We start from the raw sequence: 21,964 nt of genomic DNA, 5'->3' as shown, positions 1-21,964 counted from the left end.
GAGTGTTGAGATTAAATGTGTATATCAGCAAGTTTGGGTGGGTGAAGTGGAAACTTTTCTTTTCCAAAGAAAAGTCAGTGATGTCAAATGATGGTTTGCTGGGGCATCCAGGTGAAAGGATGTCGTGCTAAAGCAGACACGGGAAAGAATGTTTTCCTGAGGCAGACACAGGTGAAAGGATGTCTGGATATAGCAGACACATGGAAGGGTTGGATTTGTGATATTTAGAAGGAATATAAATATGACCCCATAGACAGTAGGAACTCAAGCATTAATTTATTTGCTTTGCTCCATCTTGCTATTTTTTGCTGACGACACACGTGTATGGGTTTGACTTACTTTGCCTTGTTGAGCTCTGCTTGTGGTGACACCATTGAGAGAAACTCTCCAAAGACCTTCTTGTAAGGTTCTTGCCGGTTCTTGCCACTACCACAACCTTGGGCCAGTTGGTGAGCCTTGCAGTTTCTTCTGGATTGAACTGCCCTTGTTGGTTCATGTGTAATGACCACTCAGTGGACTGGACTGCAGCTGCTGATTCGTATTTGGTGTTTCCTACTGGGCTGAACTGCTGATATCCTGACAACAAGAATGGACTCATCCACAAACAACTATTTCTAAATGAGTCTACTTTCCCCATGTCCTAATAACTTTTCTTTTCCACTACCTCTGGTGGGTAGTGAGTAGGTAGTGAGTGAGTAGTAAGGGGAGGTTGAATACTTAAGCAGGTTGAAAAAAATGTATGCATACAGGTGGGATTTTGCTTTTCATAAAGCAATTGTTAATTTAAAACTTAAATCAGGGGCTAGATAGATGGCTCTGGTTCTCTCTTACAGATAAACTGCTCTTACAGGGGACTCAAGTTTGGTTCGCAGTACCCACAGTGGATGGCTTTGTAACTACCTCTTAACTTTAGCTCCAGAGAGATCTGAAACCCTCTTCTGGACTCTGGACTCCTGCATAAATCCATACATGCACACACATAAGAAACATTGTTGTTACTAGGACAAATTTTTAAACAAAGATAGTCATTTACAATGGCAGACTTCTGACTGTCAGTAGTAACATAATCAAGCTGAACCAGTCTTTCATAGTCTTTCAGAGACCCAGCTTCAGAATTCACTTTTAGAAAGAAGAATTACAAGGGTGATTTCATAATGTTGAATAGTGTCTGAGAAGAAAATTTCCTTTTTTTTCTATTCTTGCTGAAATTTCTTTCACAGTTTAAAAATGTGACATTATTATTTAGAGGAAAGAAATCTCCCCTTGCAAAATAAAAGCTCAAAAGAAAAGGAAAAAGCAAGATAAGACTTGTACTGGCTAGTTTTGTGTGTCAACTTGACACAGGCTGGAGTTATCACAGAGAAAGGAGCTTCAGTTGGGGAAGTGCCTCCATGAGATCCAGCTGTGGGGCATTTTCTCAATTAGTGATCAAGTGGGGAGGGTACCACCTTTGGGCTGGTGCTCTTGGGTTCTATAAGAGAGCAGGCTGAACAAGCCAGGGGAAGCAAGCCAGTAAGGAACATCTCTCCATGGCCTCTGCATCAGCTCCTGCTTCCTGACCTGCCTGAGTTCCAGTCCTGACTTCCTTTAGTGATGAACTGCAACGTGCAAGTGTAAGCTGAATAAACTCTTTCCTCCCCAACTTGCTTCTTGGTCATGATCTTTGTGCAGGAATAGAAACCCTAACTAAGACAAGACTCTTATGAATAGATGGGATAGATGAGTGTGGTTATGTATGTATAAACCAAGGACCTTGTTTTCTTGTGCCCCCAACACACACACACACACACACACACACACACACCACCACCACCACCACCACCACCACCACACCACCACCACCACCCAGAGTTTCGCTGTGCAGCCTTGGCTGCCCTGGAACTCACTCTGTAGACCAGGCTGGCCTTGAACTCACAGAGATCCACCTGCTTCAGCTTCCAAAGTGCCAGTATTAAAGATGTGGGCCACTACCACCCAGTTTGAGTTAGTTTTTAAAAGTTATTAAATTTGATTTACTCCTTTATATTTAGATAGCACGAAGCATTTATTTATAAACACTTGAATAAGCCAGGCGTGGTGGCCCACACCTGTAATCCCAGCACTTGGGAGGCAGAGGCAGGTGGATTTCTGAGTTCGAGGCCAGCCTGATCTACAGAGTGAGTTCCAGGACAGCCAGGGCTACACAGGGAAACCCTGTCTTGAAAAAAACAAACAAACAACCCCCCCCCCCCAAAAAAAACCACTTGAATAAAGTTATTACTATCTTTAAAAAAAATACTTTCACAGATATTAAGCAAAGAATTTGTTTTTTTTTTCTGTGATAAATTTTTTATCTTTTTTTTTTTTTTTTGGTAAACTAGAATTTCCAAATGGTATCATATATCATCTTAGCAACATTCATAGGATATTTGCGCTTAAGAAATAAGCAGCCATCTTGTGCAGAGGGGGCCCGGCGCAGCAGCAACGCTTGTGGGTAGTGTGTTCTTGTGGGTAGTGTGTTCGGCTTTTCCTCTCTGCTTCGTGCACCGCTGTAGCTCCGGCCTCGGGTCTGGTGCACCACAGCATGGCTAACGCTTTGGAGAAGTTGCAGAAAGATCTAGAAGAGTTCAAAGTATTCCTGGAAAAGTCCGCCAGGAAAAGACTACATGAAAAAATCCAAGATTTAGATGGAACTAAAGAACAAGATGCAATAGAATTTGCAGAAGAAACTAGAACTTGATAATGAAAGCCAGCTGCTTTGGTTGCTCCTCTTTCAACAGGATACATTGTGATTATCATTCAACAGTAATTATAGATAGGGTCAGTTAGATAAGTTTGTGAAAATCTACATTACCTTAGCTGGAGTTTATCAGGTTCCCACTGAGAATGTGCAGGTATACGTCACAGAGAGGTCATTTGATCTTTTGGTAAAAAACCTCAATGACAGAACTACTCCATGATTGTGAAAAATCTTTTGAAACCTGTCTCTGTAGAAAACAGTTAAAAGTCAAGACTGAAACAGTTATTGTTCTATGTAGAGAGAAAGCAGAAAACACAGGATGGGACTACTTAATTCAGGTGGAAAAAGAATGCAGAGAAAGAAAAGGCTTCCTACGACACTGAGGCAGATCCTAGTGAGGGGTAAATGAATGTTCTAACGAAAATTTATGAAGATGGAGAGGACACGAAGTGAACCATTAATGAAGCATGGGTGGAATCCCGAGATAAGCAAGCCAGAGAAGACACAGAATTCTGAAGCTTGTAAGTCCTCATGGGGACTGTGATATGGAAGGCTCATGCTTCCAGTAAGGGGATATTGTTGGACTGCGCATATTTGTTCATGTGGGTATGTAGTTTTGACAGATAGCTATTTACACAACCTTTTAAGTAAAGACTGCAGATTCTCCATTTCTTACTGGAGGATTTGATTTAAATAAATAAGCTTATTAAACTTTTTCCTTCATTATCACCCCATTTTGTTTCAGAAAGGCTATATGGCATTCTTATTGAAATGTAAAAGGGAAGCCTTGTATAATGAAAATGTTACATCACAGATTTTTGTTCTGGCTGGGAGGTAGAAAACAAGTATTTGTCTATCTGTAGCTGACATTCCCAGTAATGTAAAAAACTAAAAGCAAAATTTTTGCATAAAATTCAAATTTGTACATGAACTATTTGTACTATAGAGCCGTTCTGTTATTACCAGCTTAAGCAGCATGTGAGCCACGTTTACCATATACTATTAATTGATAGTATATTTATGAATATAAAATTAAAATACAAATGACAAAAATAGACTAACATCTATTGATAAGTTGATAAGTATTGTCATGGATCAGATGGTTTAAAAATAACTATGATGTAAAAACTTGAAAACCCCATTTATTCCTTTGTTCAATAAAGTTGGAGTTTTACTTAAGAAAAAAAAAGAAGCAATAACTTTACCTTTTCAAGAGAGTGCTTTTGAGTATCTACTTGTTATTCTTTCAAATAACCATTTTACAGATTTGAATCCCTCTGTCATCTCACCATTGTCTTTCATAGTGCCTTGTCTTGAACTTTATTCAGGAATCTATTATGTGATTCCTCTTTGGTTCTCTGGTTTGCTGTGAAGAATGAGTTTTTTTTCAGTGAAGCTTTTCTGTCATATTATTTTATGTCCTAAATAGAACTATTTTAGAGGTGTAAATTTTACTTAAAATTTTTGATCACTTTGTATGTGTGTTGAGATTGCTTACAACATTGCACATGAGCGTGTGTTGCCGTTGGTGGAGGTCAGAATAACTTTCCTGAGTTGATTGTCTCCTTCCACCACCGGTTCAGGAATCAAACTCAGAAAGCAGGTTTGTGTAGCAAGGGTTTTTGTGGCTTACCTTACTGACCCTGTTTCAGTGTGTGAAGCAATAAAATAGCATTAGGAGACAAATCTGTAAAACATTGTACATAGTAAATACCCATTAATGCTACTTTATTCAATTGATACTGATTTGTTTCCATTTATTTGTTTGTTTATTTACTAATGTTCTATTTTTGAGGCGTATTCTTTCTACATAGCCCTGGATTTCCTGCATTTCACTATGTAGACCAAGCGGGCATGGAACTCAGAGATTTGCCTTCCTCTGCCTCCTGAGTGCTGGGATGAAGGCATGTGCCTCCACACCCAGCCTTGGATTTTCTTGTTGTTTGATGTTATATTTTGCTTGTTTTGACCTTAGGTCAGACAACTGGATTCAGCATTAGAAATTTGTAAGGAAGAACTTGCTTTGCATTTGAATCAATTGGAAGGAAATAAGGAAAAATTTGAAAGACAGCTGAAGAAGAAATCTGAAGAGGTAAGTTACTCCTTTATTTAGAAAATTTACAAGGTGTTTTTTTTGTTTTGTTTTGTTTTTTTAAATGTCTGAGTTCTTTGCATCTATACCTGCATACCAGAAGAGGGCATTAGATCCCTTTCTAGATGGTCATAAGCTACTATATGGTTGTTGGGAATTGAACTCAGGATATCTGGAAGAGCAGTCAGTGCTCTTAACTGCTGAGCCATCTTACCAGCCCCAAATTTACAATTTTTACTCTTATTGTTGTTTTGTTTTATTTTTAAATAGTATTTTTAATATACTTAATTTTGTTTGGCATTTTTAAAGACAAGGTTGGTCTAGGATATCCATCGGTAACTTCAGACTCACTATATAACTGATGGGATAGAACTTATGATCGTCCTGCTTCTACTTGTCAGGTGCTGAGGTTACAGATGTGTATAACCATACCTGGGTTATGTGCTACTGGGAATGGCACCCACGGCATGCTAGTACTTTTCTGTTACTGTGGTAAGACACCATGACTAAGGCAACATAGAGAAGAAAGAATTTATTTGGGGCTTCTAGCTTCAGAGGGTTAGAATCCATGACCACTATGGCAGGGAGCAGAGCAGAGCAGCAGCCTGGCACTGGAGCAGTAGCTAAGAGCTTGTATGTTGAGACACGGCCACGAGGCAGAGAGTTAACTGCAGATGGCTGCGTCTTTTGCAACCTCAAACCCTACCCCAGTGACACACATGTTCTAACAAGGTCACACCTCCTAATCTTTCACAGATAGTTTCACCCACCAAGTATCCAATGAGCTATGCCTATGGAGCCATTCTCTTTCAGACCACCACACTAGGCAGAATCTTTAACAATGAGTTACATCCTAATTAATATGCTTTTAAAAGTACATCTTTATATATAATAAAAACAAATTCTAAATTATGTATTCTTTAAAGAACAGACTATTTCATTACAGCATAAAATATAATACTTTAAAATTCAAATTGATTCATTTTTTAGAATCAGAGTAATAAGTTACAAGTATTACAGAATAATTTTAATATAAATTAAATAATATCTAAAGCATTGTTTTAGATTTAGGAGTATAAAATTCTTCAAAAATTTGATTTTTTTGCTTTTTGTTTTTTATTTTTTGTTTTTTTGTTTTTCAAAATAGTGTTTCTCTGTGTAGCCCTGGCTGTCCTGAACTCACTCTGTAGACTAGCCTGACCTCAAAATCAGAGATCTGCTTCTGCTTCCCTCCTGAGTGTTGGGATTAAAGATGTGCACCAGCACTGCTTGGCAAAAATTAAATTTTTTGTTTTTGTTTCTTCTTGTTGTTTAATGATTAAGAATCAGGTTTTAGAAGCTGGACATGGTGGTACATACTTATAATCCCAGTATTTGGGTGGCTGACTTAGTAGGATCATGAGTTTTAAGGTGACCCTTTTAACCTAGTTTTAAGCTATCCATGGCTACATAGTGACATACTATTTTTTTTAAAATCAGGTTTAGCAACTAAAACTTTATTGATAAAATTTTCAGTTACTAGATTAAAGACTCTTTTTGTGATGCTGAAGAGATGATGGCTCAGCAGGTAAAGCCACTTTGTCCAAGCCTGATGATAACCTGCACTCTCTCCCAATCCACATGATAGGAAAGAAAACTGACTCCCAGGTTGTCCCCTTGCCTCCACATATACAGGAAACAAAAGTTGTTTCGTTTAATTATACCCTCAGCTCCTACTTACTTGTTTTCTTTGAGACAGAGAAGGCTTTGCTATAGCTCTAGCTAATCTCTAATTCATACTATTTCTGCCTTAGCCTCCCAAGTGTTGGAGTTTTAGGTGTGTATTACCATACCTACCTTAAAGATATCTTTTAAAGAAATTTTGGAGACCAATGTACTGAAACCTTAAATATTCAAAAATGAATCATTAAAATTTTGTAGTTGATATTGTGATTTCTTTATATGTTAGAATGTGAATATTCTAGATTTACTTGATACAATATTATATAAACTATTATATTAACAGTATTTAATATTATAAATATCACCTGGTTTTACTATGTAGTGATTTTGGTTTTATATCTGTAAAGGGGAAAGGTCATCAAATGAATTGTAGATCAATCAGAGTTCTTTTTGTTCTTCCCGTTCTGACATAGGTTGTAGAAAGCATTGTTTCTGTAACATTAAAATGCAACATGATGTATATACTCTTCCTACCTAGAGAAAGCTATTTGTGACTTCAGAGTATAAGGTCACATATGAACAGTTTGTCAGCCCATAAATATGAAATTTCCTTCCTTTTTGGGAAGGAAGCATGTTTCAGCATCCTAGCCAGCCCAAACAGTGCATTGCATAGGAACACATCAAAAATGTACAAACAGGAGCCAACCCTATAGACACGTCAGTCCAATGCATTTCCCGCCAGAATTAGGAACCCTGCCCTTCTCCCTCCGTGATCAACTATGCTGCGTGAAAGTAGGACAATTGCCAGGCAGTAGTAGCGCATGCCTTTAATCCTAGCACTTGGGAAGCAGAGGCAGGTGGATTCCTGAGTTCCAGGCCAGCCTGGTCTACAGAGTAAGTTTCAGGACACCCAGGGCTACACAGAGAAACCCTGTCTTGAAAGGAAACAGAGCAAAACAAAAAGAACAAACAAACAAAAAAGTAAGTGGGACAATTAAGGAAGACACCTTTTACATTTGTTGGTTTTTATTTGAAACATTTCATTGTAAAAAGAAATGTGTATCTTTGTTAGGTATATTGTTTGCAGAAAGAGCTAAAGATAAGGACTCATAGTCTTGAGGAGACAAGTGAACAAAATGCTATTCTACAGCATTCTCTTCAGCAGCAGCAGCAGATGCTACAGCAAGAGACCATTAGAAATGGAGAGCTAGAAGACATTCAGAGTAAACTTGAAAAACAGGTATATATTATTGATAAGAATAGTTTTATTTTTATGAAATAAAATTTAAAAATCATTTGTAGATGTTTGATTAGTAAACATAATTTTCTTATGTAATCAGACCTGGATCTCTTACTACTGTAGTCAGATTTCTTATGCTACAAAATTTTATTATAATTTAAACTTTTTGACTGAATTTTTTTTTTAATCTAAAGTTAATACTTATCTGAATTATTATGTCTTCTGGTATCTTCCTTTTGAATAACACATGTGGTATGGGAAAAATGAAGAATCCTTTTCCCCAAAAAAATATTGAGCTATGCAAATAAGTTTTGATCTTGGGATTATAGGCAGTGGTACAGTGCCTGTCTAAGGCTCATAAGGCTCTGGGTTCAATATTTAAGACTACAACTAAGATTTGTTTAAATAAAATAATGATGTTATCATTTCACTGAAAGAATCCTAGACAATTTGATACTAGAGAGTAATCTTTTTTCTTTAATTCATTATTGACTTTGTCTCAATCTCTTTTATTATATTCCATTTTTTCCTCTTTCATAAGAAATAAAATATAGAAAAATATAGATTTTCTGAATTCATCTTAGTACATCATAATTTTTAAATCATATATGTGATTAAATATTATTAGCAAATATATTGGTAGAATATATTGGAAATACATATATATTCTAAATTCATTCTCAGCTCCCTTTTTGACATGACAAGAAAAAAACTGTTCAAATTGGGATAATAAAAAGGGGAAATAGGGTGGAGAGATAGCTCAACAGTGAAAAGCACTGGCTGCCTTTCCAGAGGACCTGGGTTGAGTTCCCAGCACTCACATGGCAGCTCACAACTGTCTGTAACTCCAGCTTCAGGGGTTCTGACAGCTTCATAGAGACACACTTGCAGGCAAAACATAGGTAGAAAGAAAGAAAGAAAGAAAGAAAGAAAGAAAGAAAGAAAGAAAGAAAGGAAGGAAGGAAGGAAGGAAGAAGGAAAGATAGAAAGGAAGAAGGAAAGATAGAAAGGAAGAAGGAAAGATAGAAAGGAAGGAAAGATAGAGAAGAAGGAAAGATAGAGAGGAAGGAAAAAGAAAGAGAGGAAGGAAAAAGAAAGAGGAAGGAAAAAGAGAGGAAGGAAAAAGAAAGAAAGGAAGGAAAAAGAAAGAAAGGAAGGAAAAAGAAAGGAAGGAAAAAGAAAGGAAGGAAAAAGAAAGGAAGGAAGGAAAAAGAAAGAAAGGAAGGAAAAAGAAAGAAAGGAAGGAAAAAGAAAGAAAGGAAGGAAAAAGAAAGAGAGGAAGGAAAAAGAAAGGAAGGAAAAAGAAAGAAAGGAAGGAAAAAGAAAGAAAGGAAGGAAAAAGAAAGAAAGGAAGGAAAAAGAAAGAAAGGAAGGAAAAAGAAAGGAAGGAAAAAGAAAGAAAGGAAGGAAAAAGAAAGAAAGGAAGGAAAAAGAAAGGAAGGAAAAAGAAAGAATGGAAGGAAAAAGAAAGAAAGGAAGGAAAAAGAAAGAAAGGAAGGAAAAAGAAAGAAAGGAAGGAAAAAGAAAGAAAGGAAGGAAAAAGAAAGAAAGGAAAGAAAAATAAAGAAAGGAAAGAAAAAAAGAAAGGAAAGAAAAAAGAAAGGAAAGAAAAAAGAAAGGAAAAGAAAAAAAAGAAAGGAAAAGAAAGAAAAAGAAAGAAAAAGAAAGAAAGAAGAAACTTTCACTGTTGTGTTTCTTTTTTCCCCGCCCCTCCTTGTTTACATTCCTTCCTGTCTCTTACCTGTGCTAAGGAATGAATTCAGGCCTCTCATAGCAGTGGGCATGCACCCGTCTCACCTGGACTTGTTCAGTTCTTGTAACTCACTTTACTGTTACAGATGTGCCATTACTGTAAGGAGATATATCAATAACTTATCTTCAAACTTAGTTTTGTTCTTATTGTTTCAAAGCATCCTCATTAATATTTTAATTTTATTATTATTAAATTTTTGAAATGGGGTCTTTTTATATTGCTGAGATAGGCCTTGAGCTCCGGGACTCAGGCAGTCTTCCAGCCTCAGCCTTCACAGTATTTGAACTATAGTTACATTCCACCACATCAAAGCTTACCCTGATTTTTAGAATACATCTAAAACTAAATGATAGGTTAGACTATATATAAAGTATTTTTTTCTAGATAATGTTGGCTTGTAATTAATTTAATCACTTATCTGAAAAATGCTTAACAGGTATCAAAGCAAGAACAAGAGCTTCAGAAACAAAGGGAAAGTTCAATAGAAAAGCTGAGAAAAATGGAAGAGAAATATGAAACAGCTATACGTGATGTAGATTTGAAAAGGCAAAAAATTATTGAGCTAACTGGTACTGCCAGGTAAAATTTGAATATAGTAGTTTTATTGACCTTCTCCATTTTGTATCAGTAAGTTTAAGTTTCAGATTTGATAATATGCAGTAAGATATTTTTTTCTGAGGAATTAACTTCTTCATAGCCTAAGTCTGTAGCATTTTCTTGTATCTCTCATATCCTTCATTTTTTTTTTTTTTACAATTTTTGTTTTCTTATCTTAAATAAGGACCCTATTTAGCTTATTTTAGGGTTCCCCACAACAGTTAATATAACTAGCACAGATCTTATCATTTATAGGTACTCAGTAACTGCTGTATTAGATTACAAATAACACTGACAGTTACAGTCAAAGCTCTCCTCACACCGTGGAAACTCTCAGGGGACCTAATTGGGTGTGGTGGTGTTGTTGTTTTGTTTCATTTGGTTTTTCAAGACAGGGTTTCTCTATGTAGCCCTACCTGTCCTGTAACTCACTCTGTAGACCAGGTTGGTCTCGAACTCACATGCAGGAACTAAGACCTTATGTCCCCGGATGTCCTTTCTCGTTGACAGGGATTAAGTACTAAGATAGGGCCTCTGGGCTTAGAGTAGGACTTGCTTGACCAGATACACGCTTCTTAACAGTGCCAGTGATGTCCCGACTGGTAGGACCTAGTAATTCTGGGTGTCGAGGAGAACTCAAGCCTGAAAGAGAAAATGTGCGGGAAAGAAGACGGAGGCCAAGCAATCCAGGTGTCTTTGTCAAGGCCTCTTTAATGAAACAAAAAACACCTGGTTTTGAACCCTCAGTGAGGAGGAAGTAGGGAGGGGCTGAGGAGGATACTAGAAGCATAGAAGGAAGGAAGGTTATCCGGGATGGATGCTGGCTGTGGTTTCTGGAATGCTGGTTCCGCCCAGACCATCCCAGGTGTTGGGCCAGGTAAAGAACTGGTTGATCAGCCTTGTGTGAAGAAGGTGGGGGGGCTCAGCTGTAAACCTAAAGGTCAGTGAACTTTCAAGGTGAGAGCTGTTGAAACTCTGGTTTTCTAGAGTTTGGTCTCCAACACAGTGACATATTGTTCCTTCAAGATTTCTTTCCTATTTACAGGTATCTATCCACTAATAGAGCATTTCTACTAGTGACAATTGTGAATAGTCATGAAGACTATTCACACTGTAGTGCTATCCTTTAAATGCAAGGATACAAAATACAAGAAATACAAGAACTGCTAGATTTCCAATGCCAGGCCCGCTGCTGTTTTCTCCTATCACAGCCACCTTCTGAAAACTCCTGTTGTATGCTGTGGAGCTCATACACATCCGCTATGCTCTTTGCCTTTTTTTTTTCTCTTACTGACATTGCCCTAAGGACATTACTAGTTATCTTGCAGGCTTCCTTCTAAACTAAAGAAACTTTTTCCCATATTCTTATACCAGAGAGTCAAAGTGTTACTCTGAACTAATGTCATCAGATAATGTCCACCTGACTTAACTCTTCTCACCAATATCAGCTCTGGTTCATCAGTATTCACTTAACTGATTCATGTTATGGCTTGAATTTTCTTTTTTAAAAAGCTTTCTTCTCTGATTATTATATTCCAGCATCCTTCAGACATCCCCATAGTTTACCCTAGAGCTTACCATTTCTAATATTATTATTTCTAATATATTACTATTCTAATACCATTTTGATTCCTTTCCTCTGTTTTGTTTTTGATACAGGGACTTAGTATGTAAAGTATTTGGGCTTTAAACTTAAAAACGTTGTTCCTCATCTCCCTACTCCCCGCTTGAACTGAGATTGTAGTTACTATTTTTCTTTACTGACCTAAAAATCAAGTTAGTCACTAAAATCACTCTGTTAGCCTTCTCTTTGGCTTATGCTGATCAATCTAAGAGTTTCTAGTGACTTTTAAAATTAAAAATGGCATCTTGGTAATGAGTCTTAAATAAAAATCACTGATTCTATATGATTAATATTGTCTTTATGATAACTTATTTAGCCTCTTCATTAATGTTTCAGATAATGGAACTATCATGTGCTTATCCTTGCATGTTCTCAATCTCTACAAAATTTTTAAAGTTATATGTAGTTAGACTGAAATTTTTAAAAGTATAATAGGTGACTTAAAAATCTGAGTGGAGATTTTGCTAATATTTAACCTAATAGAATTTGCATACTTAAAGTAAGAGACAAAGTCTTTTGGTTTAAAGGTTCCAAATTACATGTTCTATTGTTTGTTTTTTTAATTAGGCAAGCCAAACTTGAGATGGATCAGTATAAAGAGGAGCTGTCTAAAATGGAAAAAGAAATAATTCATTTGAAGCGAGATGGGGAAAGTAAATCCATGCAGCTTTCTCAGTTAGATATGATTTTAGACCAAACAAAAACAGAACTAGAAAAGAAAATAAATTCAGGTAAGCAACTAGTTAGCTGAATTAAGTTTAAATACAGTTCCTCTCTCTCTCTCTCTCTTTCTCTCTCTCTCTCTCTCTCTCTCTGTGTGTGTGTATGTGTGTGTGTATATATATATATATATGTATATATATATGTATATATATACATATATATACATATATATATATATATATAGTGGTTTGAATAAGAATGGCCTCTATAGTCCTGTACATTTGAATGTGTAGTCATCAGGGAGTGGCACTAAGTGTGAAAGATTCACAGCCTGTGACCTTGTTGGCATAGGTATGGCTTTGTTTGAGGAAGCAAGGCACTAGGGGTGGGCTTTAAAGTTTCAAAAGCCCAAGCCAGGCCCAGTTTGGCTTTCTTCTCTTGCCATTTTTTTTTTAAAAGATTTATTTATTTTTATTTATACGAGTACACAGTAGCTCTTTTCAGACACACACCAGAAAAGTGCATTGGACTCTATTACAGATGGTTGAGAGCCATCATGTGGTTGCTGGGAATTGAACTTCAGGACCTCTGGAAGAGCAATCAGTGTTCTTAACTACTGAGCCATCTCTCCAACCCTTCTCCTGCTATTTTTGGATCAGGATATAAGTCTCAGTTGCTACTCCATTTTCTGCTTGCATGCCATCTTAGTCCCTACCACAATGGCAATGGACTAAACTTCTAAAACTGTAAGCAAGTCCCAGTGAAAGAAATGTTTTCTTTCTTTTTTCTAAGAAAAATATTTCTTTTTGTTTTATACGCATTGCTGTTTTGCCTGAATGCATGTCTGTGAGAGTGTCAGTTCCCCTGGAACTGGAGTTACACAGTTGTGAGCTGCCATGTGGGTGCTGGGGACTGAACCTGGTCCTCTAAAAGAGCAGCCAGTGCTCTCAACTGCTGAGCATCTCTCCCACCCAACTCTTTCTTAAGAGTTGTTGCCTTAGCCGGGCCGTGGTGGCGCATGCCTTTAATCCCAGCACTTGGGAGGTAGAGGCAGGTGGATTTCTGAGTTGGAGGCCAGCCTGGTCTACAGAGTGAGTTCCAGTATAGCCAGGGATATACAGAGAAACCCTGTCTCAACTCCCCCCTCCAAAAGAGTAATAGAACGCTGGCTAAGACATTATATTTAAGTGGAATAAAATAAACAGTTGTGGTGATGGGGCTTCCAGGGACAGTGTTCAGTATTTTGCCTCTTCTAGATAAATAAAGGTAGATATCCCTATTTATAAAGTTCTATCAGATGGTTTGTTTTTAGATAGAGTCTCATGAATCCTAGGCTGGCACCAGAACTGCATATGTAGTGAAGAACAACAATGAACTTCTGGTCTTTCTGCTTTGTACCACTCTAGAAGTGCTGAGATTAATATACAGGCACCAACATGCCCAGTTTATCAGTACTGGAGATTAAATCCAGGACCTTGTGAATGTTGGGCAAGTACTCTTCAAACTGAGAATCTCGTAGATTCCAGCCCTCAGATTGAATATTCTTGTGTGTGCATGCATGTACATGTGTGTTTTATTTACATGCTCATGTGATTATGTGCATTTTGTCCTATGTGCATGTGGAGGACAGAGTTTGAAGTTGAATATATTCCTGGACTGCGGTCCATCTTAATTTTTGAGACAGGGATTCTGACTGATTGGCAGGGCTAACTGGGCAATCAGCTTAGCAATCTGTCTGTCTACACCAGTACTTAATAGGGTTAAAAATATAGTCTTATGTATGTGTATTTGGTAACTAAACTTAGGTCCTTATGGTTAAACAACTGATTTAATAACTGAAGCATCTTCCCTGCCCCTTGAATATTATTGATTATACTTACTGATAAAGTTCTTAATAAAAAATGTTATATATATATTTTTAAATGATTTTATCTTCTAAATAGTGAAGGAGTTAGAAAGGTTACAACAGCACACAGAAACTGAACTAACAGAAACCACGCAGAAACGGGAAGCTCTCGAAAATGAACTACAGAATGCTCATGGAGAATTGAAAAGTACCTTAAGACAACTACAGGAATTGAGAGATGTACTACAGAAGGCTCAGTTATCATTAGAAGAAAAATACACTACAATAAAGGATCTTACTGCTGAACTGAGGTGAGTCAAATAATAAAAGATACCATAATTATATTATTTTGAGTCATTGGATCATACCACAAAACTTATTGTTGAATTCTAAATGACCCAACTTTTCAACTGCTTTTGTTTTACTGTTTTGGAAGTTTGTTTTGTTTTGTTTTGCCTTTTTGACCATCTTATGATCCATCTAGCCAAGTGAGAGAAGTTGCTGAGGCTGCTAATACTTCTGCCCTCATTTTGTGATCAGTTTCACACTGTCCGAGTAGCTTTTTTTTTCTTCTTTATTTCATGTATGTGTGTACACTCTTGCTGTTTTGAGACATACCAGAAGAGGGCATTGGATCCCACTACAGATAGTTGTGAGCCACCATGTGATTGCTGGGAATTGAACTCAGGACCTCTGGAAGAGCAGTCAAGTGCTCTTAACCACTGAGTCATCTCTCCAGCCCTGAGTAGCATTTTAAGAAAAAAAGAAAAATTAAAAAAAAAAAAGATTAGGCAAATATGCAGCAATGACTTAAGAGCCAAATAGTAACTCTGTATGTGACCTCTTTTTCTTTGTCTTCTTTTAGAAGACAGGGTCTCACTTTGTAGACTAATCTGGCCTTGAATTCAGAGATCACCCTACTTCTGCTTACCAAGTGCTGGGATTAAAAATGTGCCCCAGCATTCCCAGCCCAATATTCTGTATGCACTAAGCCCTTATTTTAAGCTAGGATTATGCCAGGGTTGTAACATAAGGTTTCATTTCTTTAAAACAAACTTAGGTCTATTTTATTTTATATGTTATGGTTAAGCAAGATCTGCAAGATGATCCAGAAAATTAGAATTAATACACCAGGATTCAGTATAGGACCCCATGTTCTATGACCTCCCCCTTAGTAGATTTCATGTACTTTTAAATACTGTATCAAAAATAATTTCGGATCCATTTCTCCAGTTTTGACTTCCTCCTTAGCAATTATTAATTAATTCCTAACTACTTATCTTTTGTCTCCATGTGGATTTAAAAATCAATTATTCAATTCTTAAAATTGGGTATTGGTGGTGCACACTTTTTTTTTTTTTATGTTTTGTGACTTTACATTAGTTTTCTTTCTCTTTTTTAGTTTTCTGTTTCTTTTTTTTTTTTCCGATATAATTTATTTACATTTCAAATGATTTCCCCTTTTCTGCCCCCCCCCCCACTCCCGGTGGTGCACACTTTTAATCCCAGCACTCTGTAGGCAGAAGCAGGCAGATTTTTGATTTCTGAGAATTAGTTCTAAGACAGCCAGAGCTATATAGAAAACCCTGTCTCAAAAAATAAAAACAACAACAATAAACTCCCAAAACAGAGGCAAACACAATAAAACATACCAATAATTACATTTTTATTTTCATTTTATAAAATGTTTTAAAAAATTTATGAAAAATCTTTTTTATACAATAGATCTGATCATGGTTTCCCCTTCTCCCAACTTCTTTTAGATCCATTCTATTCCCACCCATACCCATTCATTTCATGCCCTTTCCTTCCTTCTTTCTCTTTAGAAATCAAACCGGCAAAATAACAATTCAAACAAGCAAAATCAATAAGAAACACACATACACAGAAAACCCCATAAAACCACAACCAGAAACCATATATACAAACAAAAGTCCAACAGGCCAAAACCTAGCCAAACAAAGCATTATTAGACAAAAGTTGACAAAAAATACCCTTGAGTTCCTTTTGCGTTCCCTATCTGCTATGGGTCATGGGGCCTACCCATGTGAACTGGAAGTCTGTACCCACTTCCCCCTCTCTGCACCAAGATCCATATGTCTTGAATCTGTGTAAGCCCTGTGTGTGGTACCATAGGCTCTGTGAGTTCATATGTGCATCAGTACTGTTGAGTCTGGAGTCAGCTATCACCTCTGGATCTTACACATTTTTCCCTCTTCTGCATAGCTCCCTGAAGCTCTGAGGGAAGGGGTTTGATAAAGACACGCCATTTAGGACTGAGAGTTCCAAAATCTCTCAGTCTTTACACATCATCCAGTTGTGGGGATATTTGTTAGTTTTTATCTAATGCAAGAGGAAACTTCTCTCATAATAGATGAATGAGGCACTGATCTTTGGGTGTAGCAGAATGTCATTAGGACTTATCTTATTCATCTGTCCTTTAACAGAACAATAGTATTTAGTTTTTCCCTAAGTCCATGGCCTATCTAGTCCTATTTGGGTTCTTGGCCACCCCAACATTGTTAGGCCTGGGTTCCATCGTATATAGTGGACCTTAAATCCAATCAGATAGGATTTGGTTACATCTACATTTGTGCCACTATTACACCAGCATTTCTTGCCAACAGGCCACTGTTTTAGATTGCAGGGTTTTTAGCTAGGTTGATGGTTACCTTTTCCCTCTAGTAGCGTGCGGAGTACCTTCCAGTTTGATGCATACCAGTCAGTAGGGGTGCAAGAGGCTCTAGTTAGGCACCAGCTCAGTTCTCTATGATCAGTGAGATATATGGCTGTTGTCTTCAGTGTAATAGGGCTTTACCATCAGATTATGGAGAGGAACCAGTAGGCTTGGCAATAGCTTGGCAATGTTTAGGCATTCTCTCCCCATTTATGGTGACTCCATTTATGTTTCTTGTGTGTGTGTGTGTGTGTGTGTGTTTCTATTAAAAACTAAATTACCTTCTCTTTGACCCCTGAAATGATTTTTAGTGTTAGATGTCCCTCCCTATATTCCTTCCCTTGCCCTTCTTTCATCTCTCTCCCAAGTTAATGCACTCACTTCCCTTCCCCTCTATAACTATATATTCTATTTCCACTTTCTTGGGAGAGCCTTTCCTCCTCCTCACTAGCCCTTACAAATTACCTAACCTTTGTGCTTATATGGATTGGAGCATACCTGTTGAAGGCTTAAGAGCTAACATCTACATATAAGAAAAGACATATTTGTCTTTGGGGGTCTGTGTTACCTCACTCAGGATGTTTTTTTTTTCTAGCTGCATCAATTCTACCTGAAATTTTTATAATACCACTTTTTTTAACAGCTGAATAATATTCTATTGTATAAATATATCACAGTTTCATTATTCATTCATCTTGGAAGTTCCTGGTTCCTTACTGTTTTGAATAGAGTACCAGTAAGCATAGATGAGAAAGTATTTTGGTAAAGGATGTAGGGTCTTTTGGGTATATGTCCAAGAGTAGTATAGCTGGATCTCAGAGCATGGATATATTCTCAGCTTTTTGAGGAACCACCATATAGATTTGCCTAGTGGTTGTACAAGTTGCACATCCACAAGTGCTCAAGTGTTCCCCTTCTCTCACATCCTCACCAGGATGAGCTGTTATTTGTTTCATTGGACTTGGCCATTCTGACTGGTGTAAGATAAAATCTCACAGTAGTTCCGATTTGCGATTTCCTGGTGACTAAGGGTGTTAATAATTCTTTTCAGGTTTCTCACTCATTTATTTTTCATGCTTTGAGATCTCTCTGCTTAGTTCCATGCTCCATTTTTAATTGATTATTTGTTTTCTTTCTTTCTTTCTTTATTTTTTATTGATATATTTTTTATTTACATTTCAAATGATTTCCCCTTTTCTGGGTCCCCACTCCCCGCAAGTCCCATAAGCCCTCTTCCCTCCCCCTGTTCCTCCATCTACCCCTTCCCACTTCCCTGTTCTGGAATTCCCCTATACTCTTGCACTGAGTCTTTCCAGAACCAGGGGCCACTCCTCCATTCTTTTTGGACATAATTTAATTTGTGGATTATGTCTTGGGTATTCAAAGTTTGTAGGCTAATATCCACTTATCAGTGAGTGCATACCATGATTGATATTTTGAGACTGGGTTACCTCACTTAGTATGATGTTCTCCAACTCCATCCATTTGTCTAAGAATTTCATGAATTCATTGTTTCTAATGGCTGTATAGTATTCCATTGTGTAAATATACCACATTTTTTTATCCATTCCTCCGTTGAAGGACACCTAGGTTCTTTCCAGCTTCTGGCTACTACAAATAGGGCTGCTATGAACATAGTGGAGCATGTGTCCTTATTGCATGCTGAAGAATCCTCTGGATATATGCCCAGTAGTGGTATAGCACGGTCCTCAGGAAGTGTCATGCCCAGTTTTCTGAGGAACCGCCAGACTGATTTCCAAAGTGGTTGCACCATCTTGCAATCCCACCAGCAGTGGAGGAGTGTTCCTCTTTCTCCATATCCTTGCCAACACCTGCTGTCTCCTGAGTTTTTGACCTTAGCCATTCTGACTGGTGTGAGGTGAAATCTCAGAATTGTTTTGATTTGCATTTCTCTAATGATTAATGATGTTGAACATTTCTTAAGGTGTTTCTCAGCTCTCTGAAGTTCTTCATGTGAAAATTCTTTGTTTAGCTCCGTACCCCACTTTTTAATGGGGTTATTTGGTTCTCTGGGTTCTACTTTCTTGAGTTCTTTGTATATATTAGATATTAGCCCTCTGTCGGATTTAGGGTTGGTGAAGATCCTTTCCCAATCTATTGGTTGACGTTTTGTCCTTTTGACAGTATCCTTTGCCTTACAGAAACTTTGTAGTTTTATGAGGTCCCATTTGTCAATTCTTGATCTTAGAGCATAAGCTATTGGTGTTCTATTCAGAAACTTTTCCCCTGTGTCCATGTCCTCCAGGGTCTTCCCCAGTTTCTTTTCGATTAGTTTCAGTGTGTCAGGTTTTATGTGGAGGTCCTTGATCCATTTGGAGTTGAGCTTAGTACAAGGAGATAAGAATGGATCGATTTGCATTCTTCTGCATGCTGACCTCCAATTGAACCAGCACCATTTGTTGAAAAGACTATCTTTTTTCCACTGGATGCTTTCAGCTCCTTTGTCGAAGATCAAGTGACCATAGGTGTGTTAGTTCATTTCTGGGTCTTTAATCCTATTCCATTGATCCGCTTGCCTGATATTGTACCAATACCATGCAGTTTTTATCACTATTGCTCTGTAGTAAAGTTTAAAGTCTGGGATTCTGAATCCCCTGAAGTTCTTTTACTGTTGAGTAGTTTTAGCTATCCTGCATTTTTTTTTATTCCAGATGAATTTGAGAATTGCTCTTTCTAGCTCTATGACGAACTGGGTTGGGATTTTTATGGGGATAGCATTGAATCTGTAGATTGCCTTTGGCAAGATGGCCATTTTAACTATATTAATCCTGCTAATCCACGAGCATGGAAGAATTTTCCATTTTCTGAGATCTTCTTCGATTTCCTTCTTCAGAGATCTGAAGTTCTTGTCATATAGGTCTTTCACTGTTTGGCTAGAGTCACCCCAAGATACTTTGTGCTGTTTGTAGCTATTGTAAAAGGAGTCATTTCCCTAATTTCTTTCTCAGTCTGCTTATCCTTTGAATATATAAAGGCTACTCATTTGCTTGCATTGATTTTGTAGCCAACCACTTTGCTGAAGTTGTTTATCAGCTGTAGGAGTTCTCTAGTAGAGTTTTTAGGGTCACTTAAGTATACGATCATATCATCTGCAAATAGTGATAGTTTGACTTCTTCCTTTCCAATTTGTATCACTTTGACTTCCTTATGTTGTCTAATTGCTCTAGCTAGGACTTCAAGAACTATATTGAAAAGATATGGAGAGAGGGGGCAGCCTTGTCTAGTCCCTGATTTTAGTGGGATTGCTCCAAGTTTCTCTCCATTTAGTTTGATGTTGGCTACCGGTTTGCTGTATATTGCTTTTACTATGTTTAGATATGGGCCTTGAATTCCTGCCCTTTCCGAGACTTTTAGCATGAGAGGATGCTGAATTTTGTCAAATGCTTTTTCAGCATCTAATAAAATGATCATCTGGTTTTTTTCTTTGAGTTTGTTTATGTAGTGGATAGCATTTATGGATTTCCTTATATTGAACCATTCCTGTATCCCTGGGATGAAGCCTACTTGATCATGGTGGATGATCGTTTTGATGTGTTATTGGATTTGGTGGGCAAGAATTTAATTTAGTATTTTTGCATTGATATTCATAAGGGAAATTGGCCTGAAATTCTCTTTCTTAGTTGGATCTTTGTGTGGTTTTGGTATCAGCGTAATAGTGGCTTCGAAAAAGGATAGTGTTCCTTCTGTTTCTATTTGGTGGAAAAGTTTGAAGAGTATTGGTGTTAAGTCTTCTTTGAAGGTCTGATAGAATTCTGCACTGAAACCATCTGGTACTGTGCTTTTTTTGGTCGGAAGCCTATCTATGGCCCCTTCTATTTCTTTTAGGGGTTATGGGTCTGTTTAGATGGTCTATTTGATCCTGGTTTAATTTTGGTAATTGGTATCTGTCTAAGAAAATGTCCATTTCCTCCAGATTGTCCAGTTGTGTTGAGTACAGGCTTTTGTAGTAGGATCTGATGATTTTTTTGAATTTCCTCGGTTTCTGTTGTGATATCTCCGTTTTCATTTCTAATTTTGTTAATTTGAATACTTTTTCTGTGCCCTTTGGTTAGTCTGGCTAAGGGTTTATCTTGTTGATTTTTTCAAAGAACCAGCTTTTGGTTTTGTTGATTCCCCTTGTTTCTACTTGATTGATTTCAGCCCTGAGTTTGATGATTTCCTGTCTTCTTCTCCTCCTGGGTGAATTAGCTTCTTCTTGTTCCAGGGCTTTCAGTTGTTCCATTAATCTTCTAGTGTATGCTCTCTCAAATTTCTTTTTGGAGGCACTCAAAGCTATGAGTTTTCCTCTTAGCACTGCTTTCATTGTGTCCCATAGATTTGTATATGTTGTGCCTTCATTTTCATTAAATTCTAAGAAATCTTTTGATTTCTTTCTTTATTTCTTCCTTAATCAAGGTATCATTGAGTAGAATATTGTTCAGTTTCCATGTGTATGTGGGCTTTCTGTTGTTTCTACTGTTATCAAAGACCAGTTTTACTCCATAGTGATCTGATAGGAGGCATGGGATTATTTCCATCTTCTTATATTTGTTGAGGTCTGTCTTGTGACCAACTATATGATCTATTTTGGAGAAGGTACCGTGAGGTGCTGAGAAAAAGGTATATTCATTTGCTTTGGAATGAAAAGTTCTATATATATCTGTTAACTCCAATTGGTTCAAAGCTTCAATTAGTTTCACCGTCTCCCTGTTTAGTTTCTGTTTTCCTGATCGGTCCATTGGTGAGAGTGGAGTGTTGAAGTCACCCACTATTATTGTGTTAAGTGCAATGTGTACTTTGAGCTTTAGTAAAGTTTCTTTTATGAATGAGGATGCCCTTGTATTTGGGGCATAGATGTTCAGGATTGAGAGTTCTTCTTGTTGGATTTTTCCTTTGACCAGCAAGTAATGACCTTCCATGTCTCTTTTGATGACATTAGGTTGAAAGTCAATTTTATCTGATATTAGAATGGCAACTCCAGCTTGTTTCCTGGGACCATTTGCTTGTAGAATTGTCTTCCAGCCTTTTACTCTAAGGTAGTTTTTGTCTTTGACACTGAGGTGTGTTTCCTGTATGTAGCAAAATGTAGGG

At 37.4% G+C, this 21,964-nt stretch overlaps 1 protein-coding gene, 1 long non-coding RNA gene and 1 pseudogene across 2 annotated transcripts in view; 2 read left to right on the top strand and 1 right to left on the bottom strand.

The window, feature by feature from the left end:
- The window catches only part of Ccdc18 (coiled-coil domain containing 18), a 120,535-nt gene that overhangs the window by 60,634 nt on the left and 37,937 nt on the right, over positions 1–21,964 (top strand). Inside the window, exons 17-21 of the mRNA XM_052198339.1 lie at positions 4,695–4,811; positions 7,546–7,713; positions 9,903–10,045; positions 12,255–12,418; positions 14,294–14,507. Coding sequence (XP_052054299.1) covers positions 4,695–4,811; positions 7,546–7,713; positions 9,903–10,045; positions 12,255–12,418; positions 14,294–14,507 — 806 coding nt within the window. The remainder of the gene's footprint in view (positions 1–4,694; positions 4,812–7,545; positions 7,714–9,902; positions 10,046–12,254; positions 12,419–14,293; positions 14,508–21,964) is intronic.
- Positions 1–21,964, bottom strand: part of LOC127695977 (uncharacterized) — a 114,720-nt gene that overhangs the window by 73,706 nt on the left and 19,050 nt on the right. The gene's annotated exons all lie outside the window — the stretch shown is intronic.
- Positions 2,528–3,235, top strand: LOC127695975 (calcyclin-binding protein-like; annotated as a pseudogene).

Source organism: Apodemus sylvaticus, chromosome 11 (genome assembly GCF_947179515.1).
Source record: "Apodemus sylvaticus chromosome 11, mApoSyl1.1, whole genome shotgun sequence".
NCBI lineage: Eukaryota > Metazoa > Chordata > Mammalia > Rodentia > Muridae > Apodemus > Apodemus sylvaticus.
The sequence above is the reverse complement of the archived record's forward strand: the minus strand, read 5'-3'. Positions and strand labels throughout refer to the sequence as shown.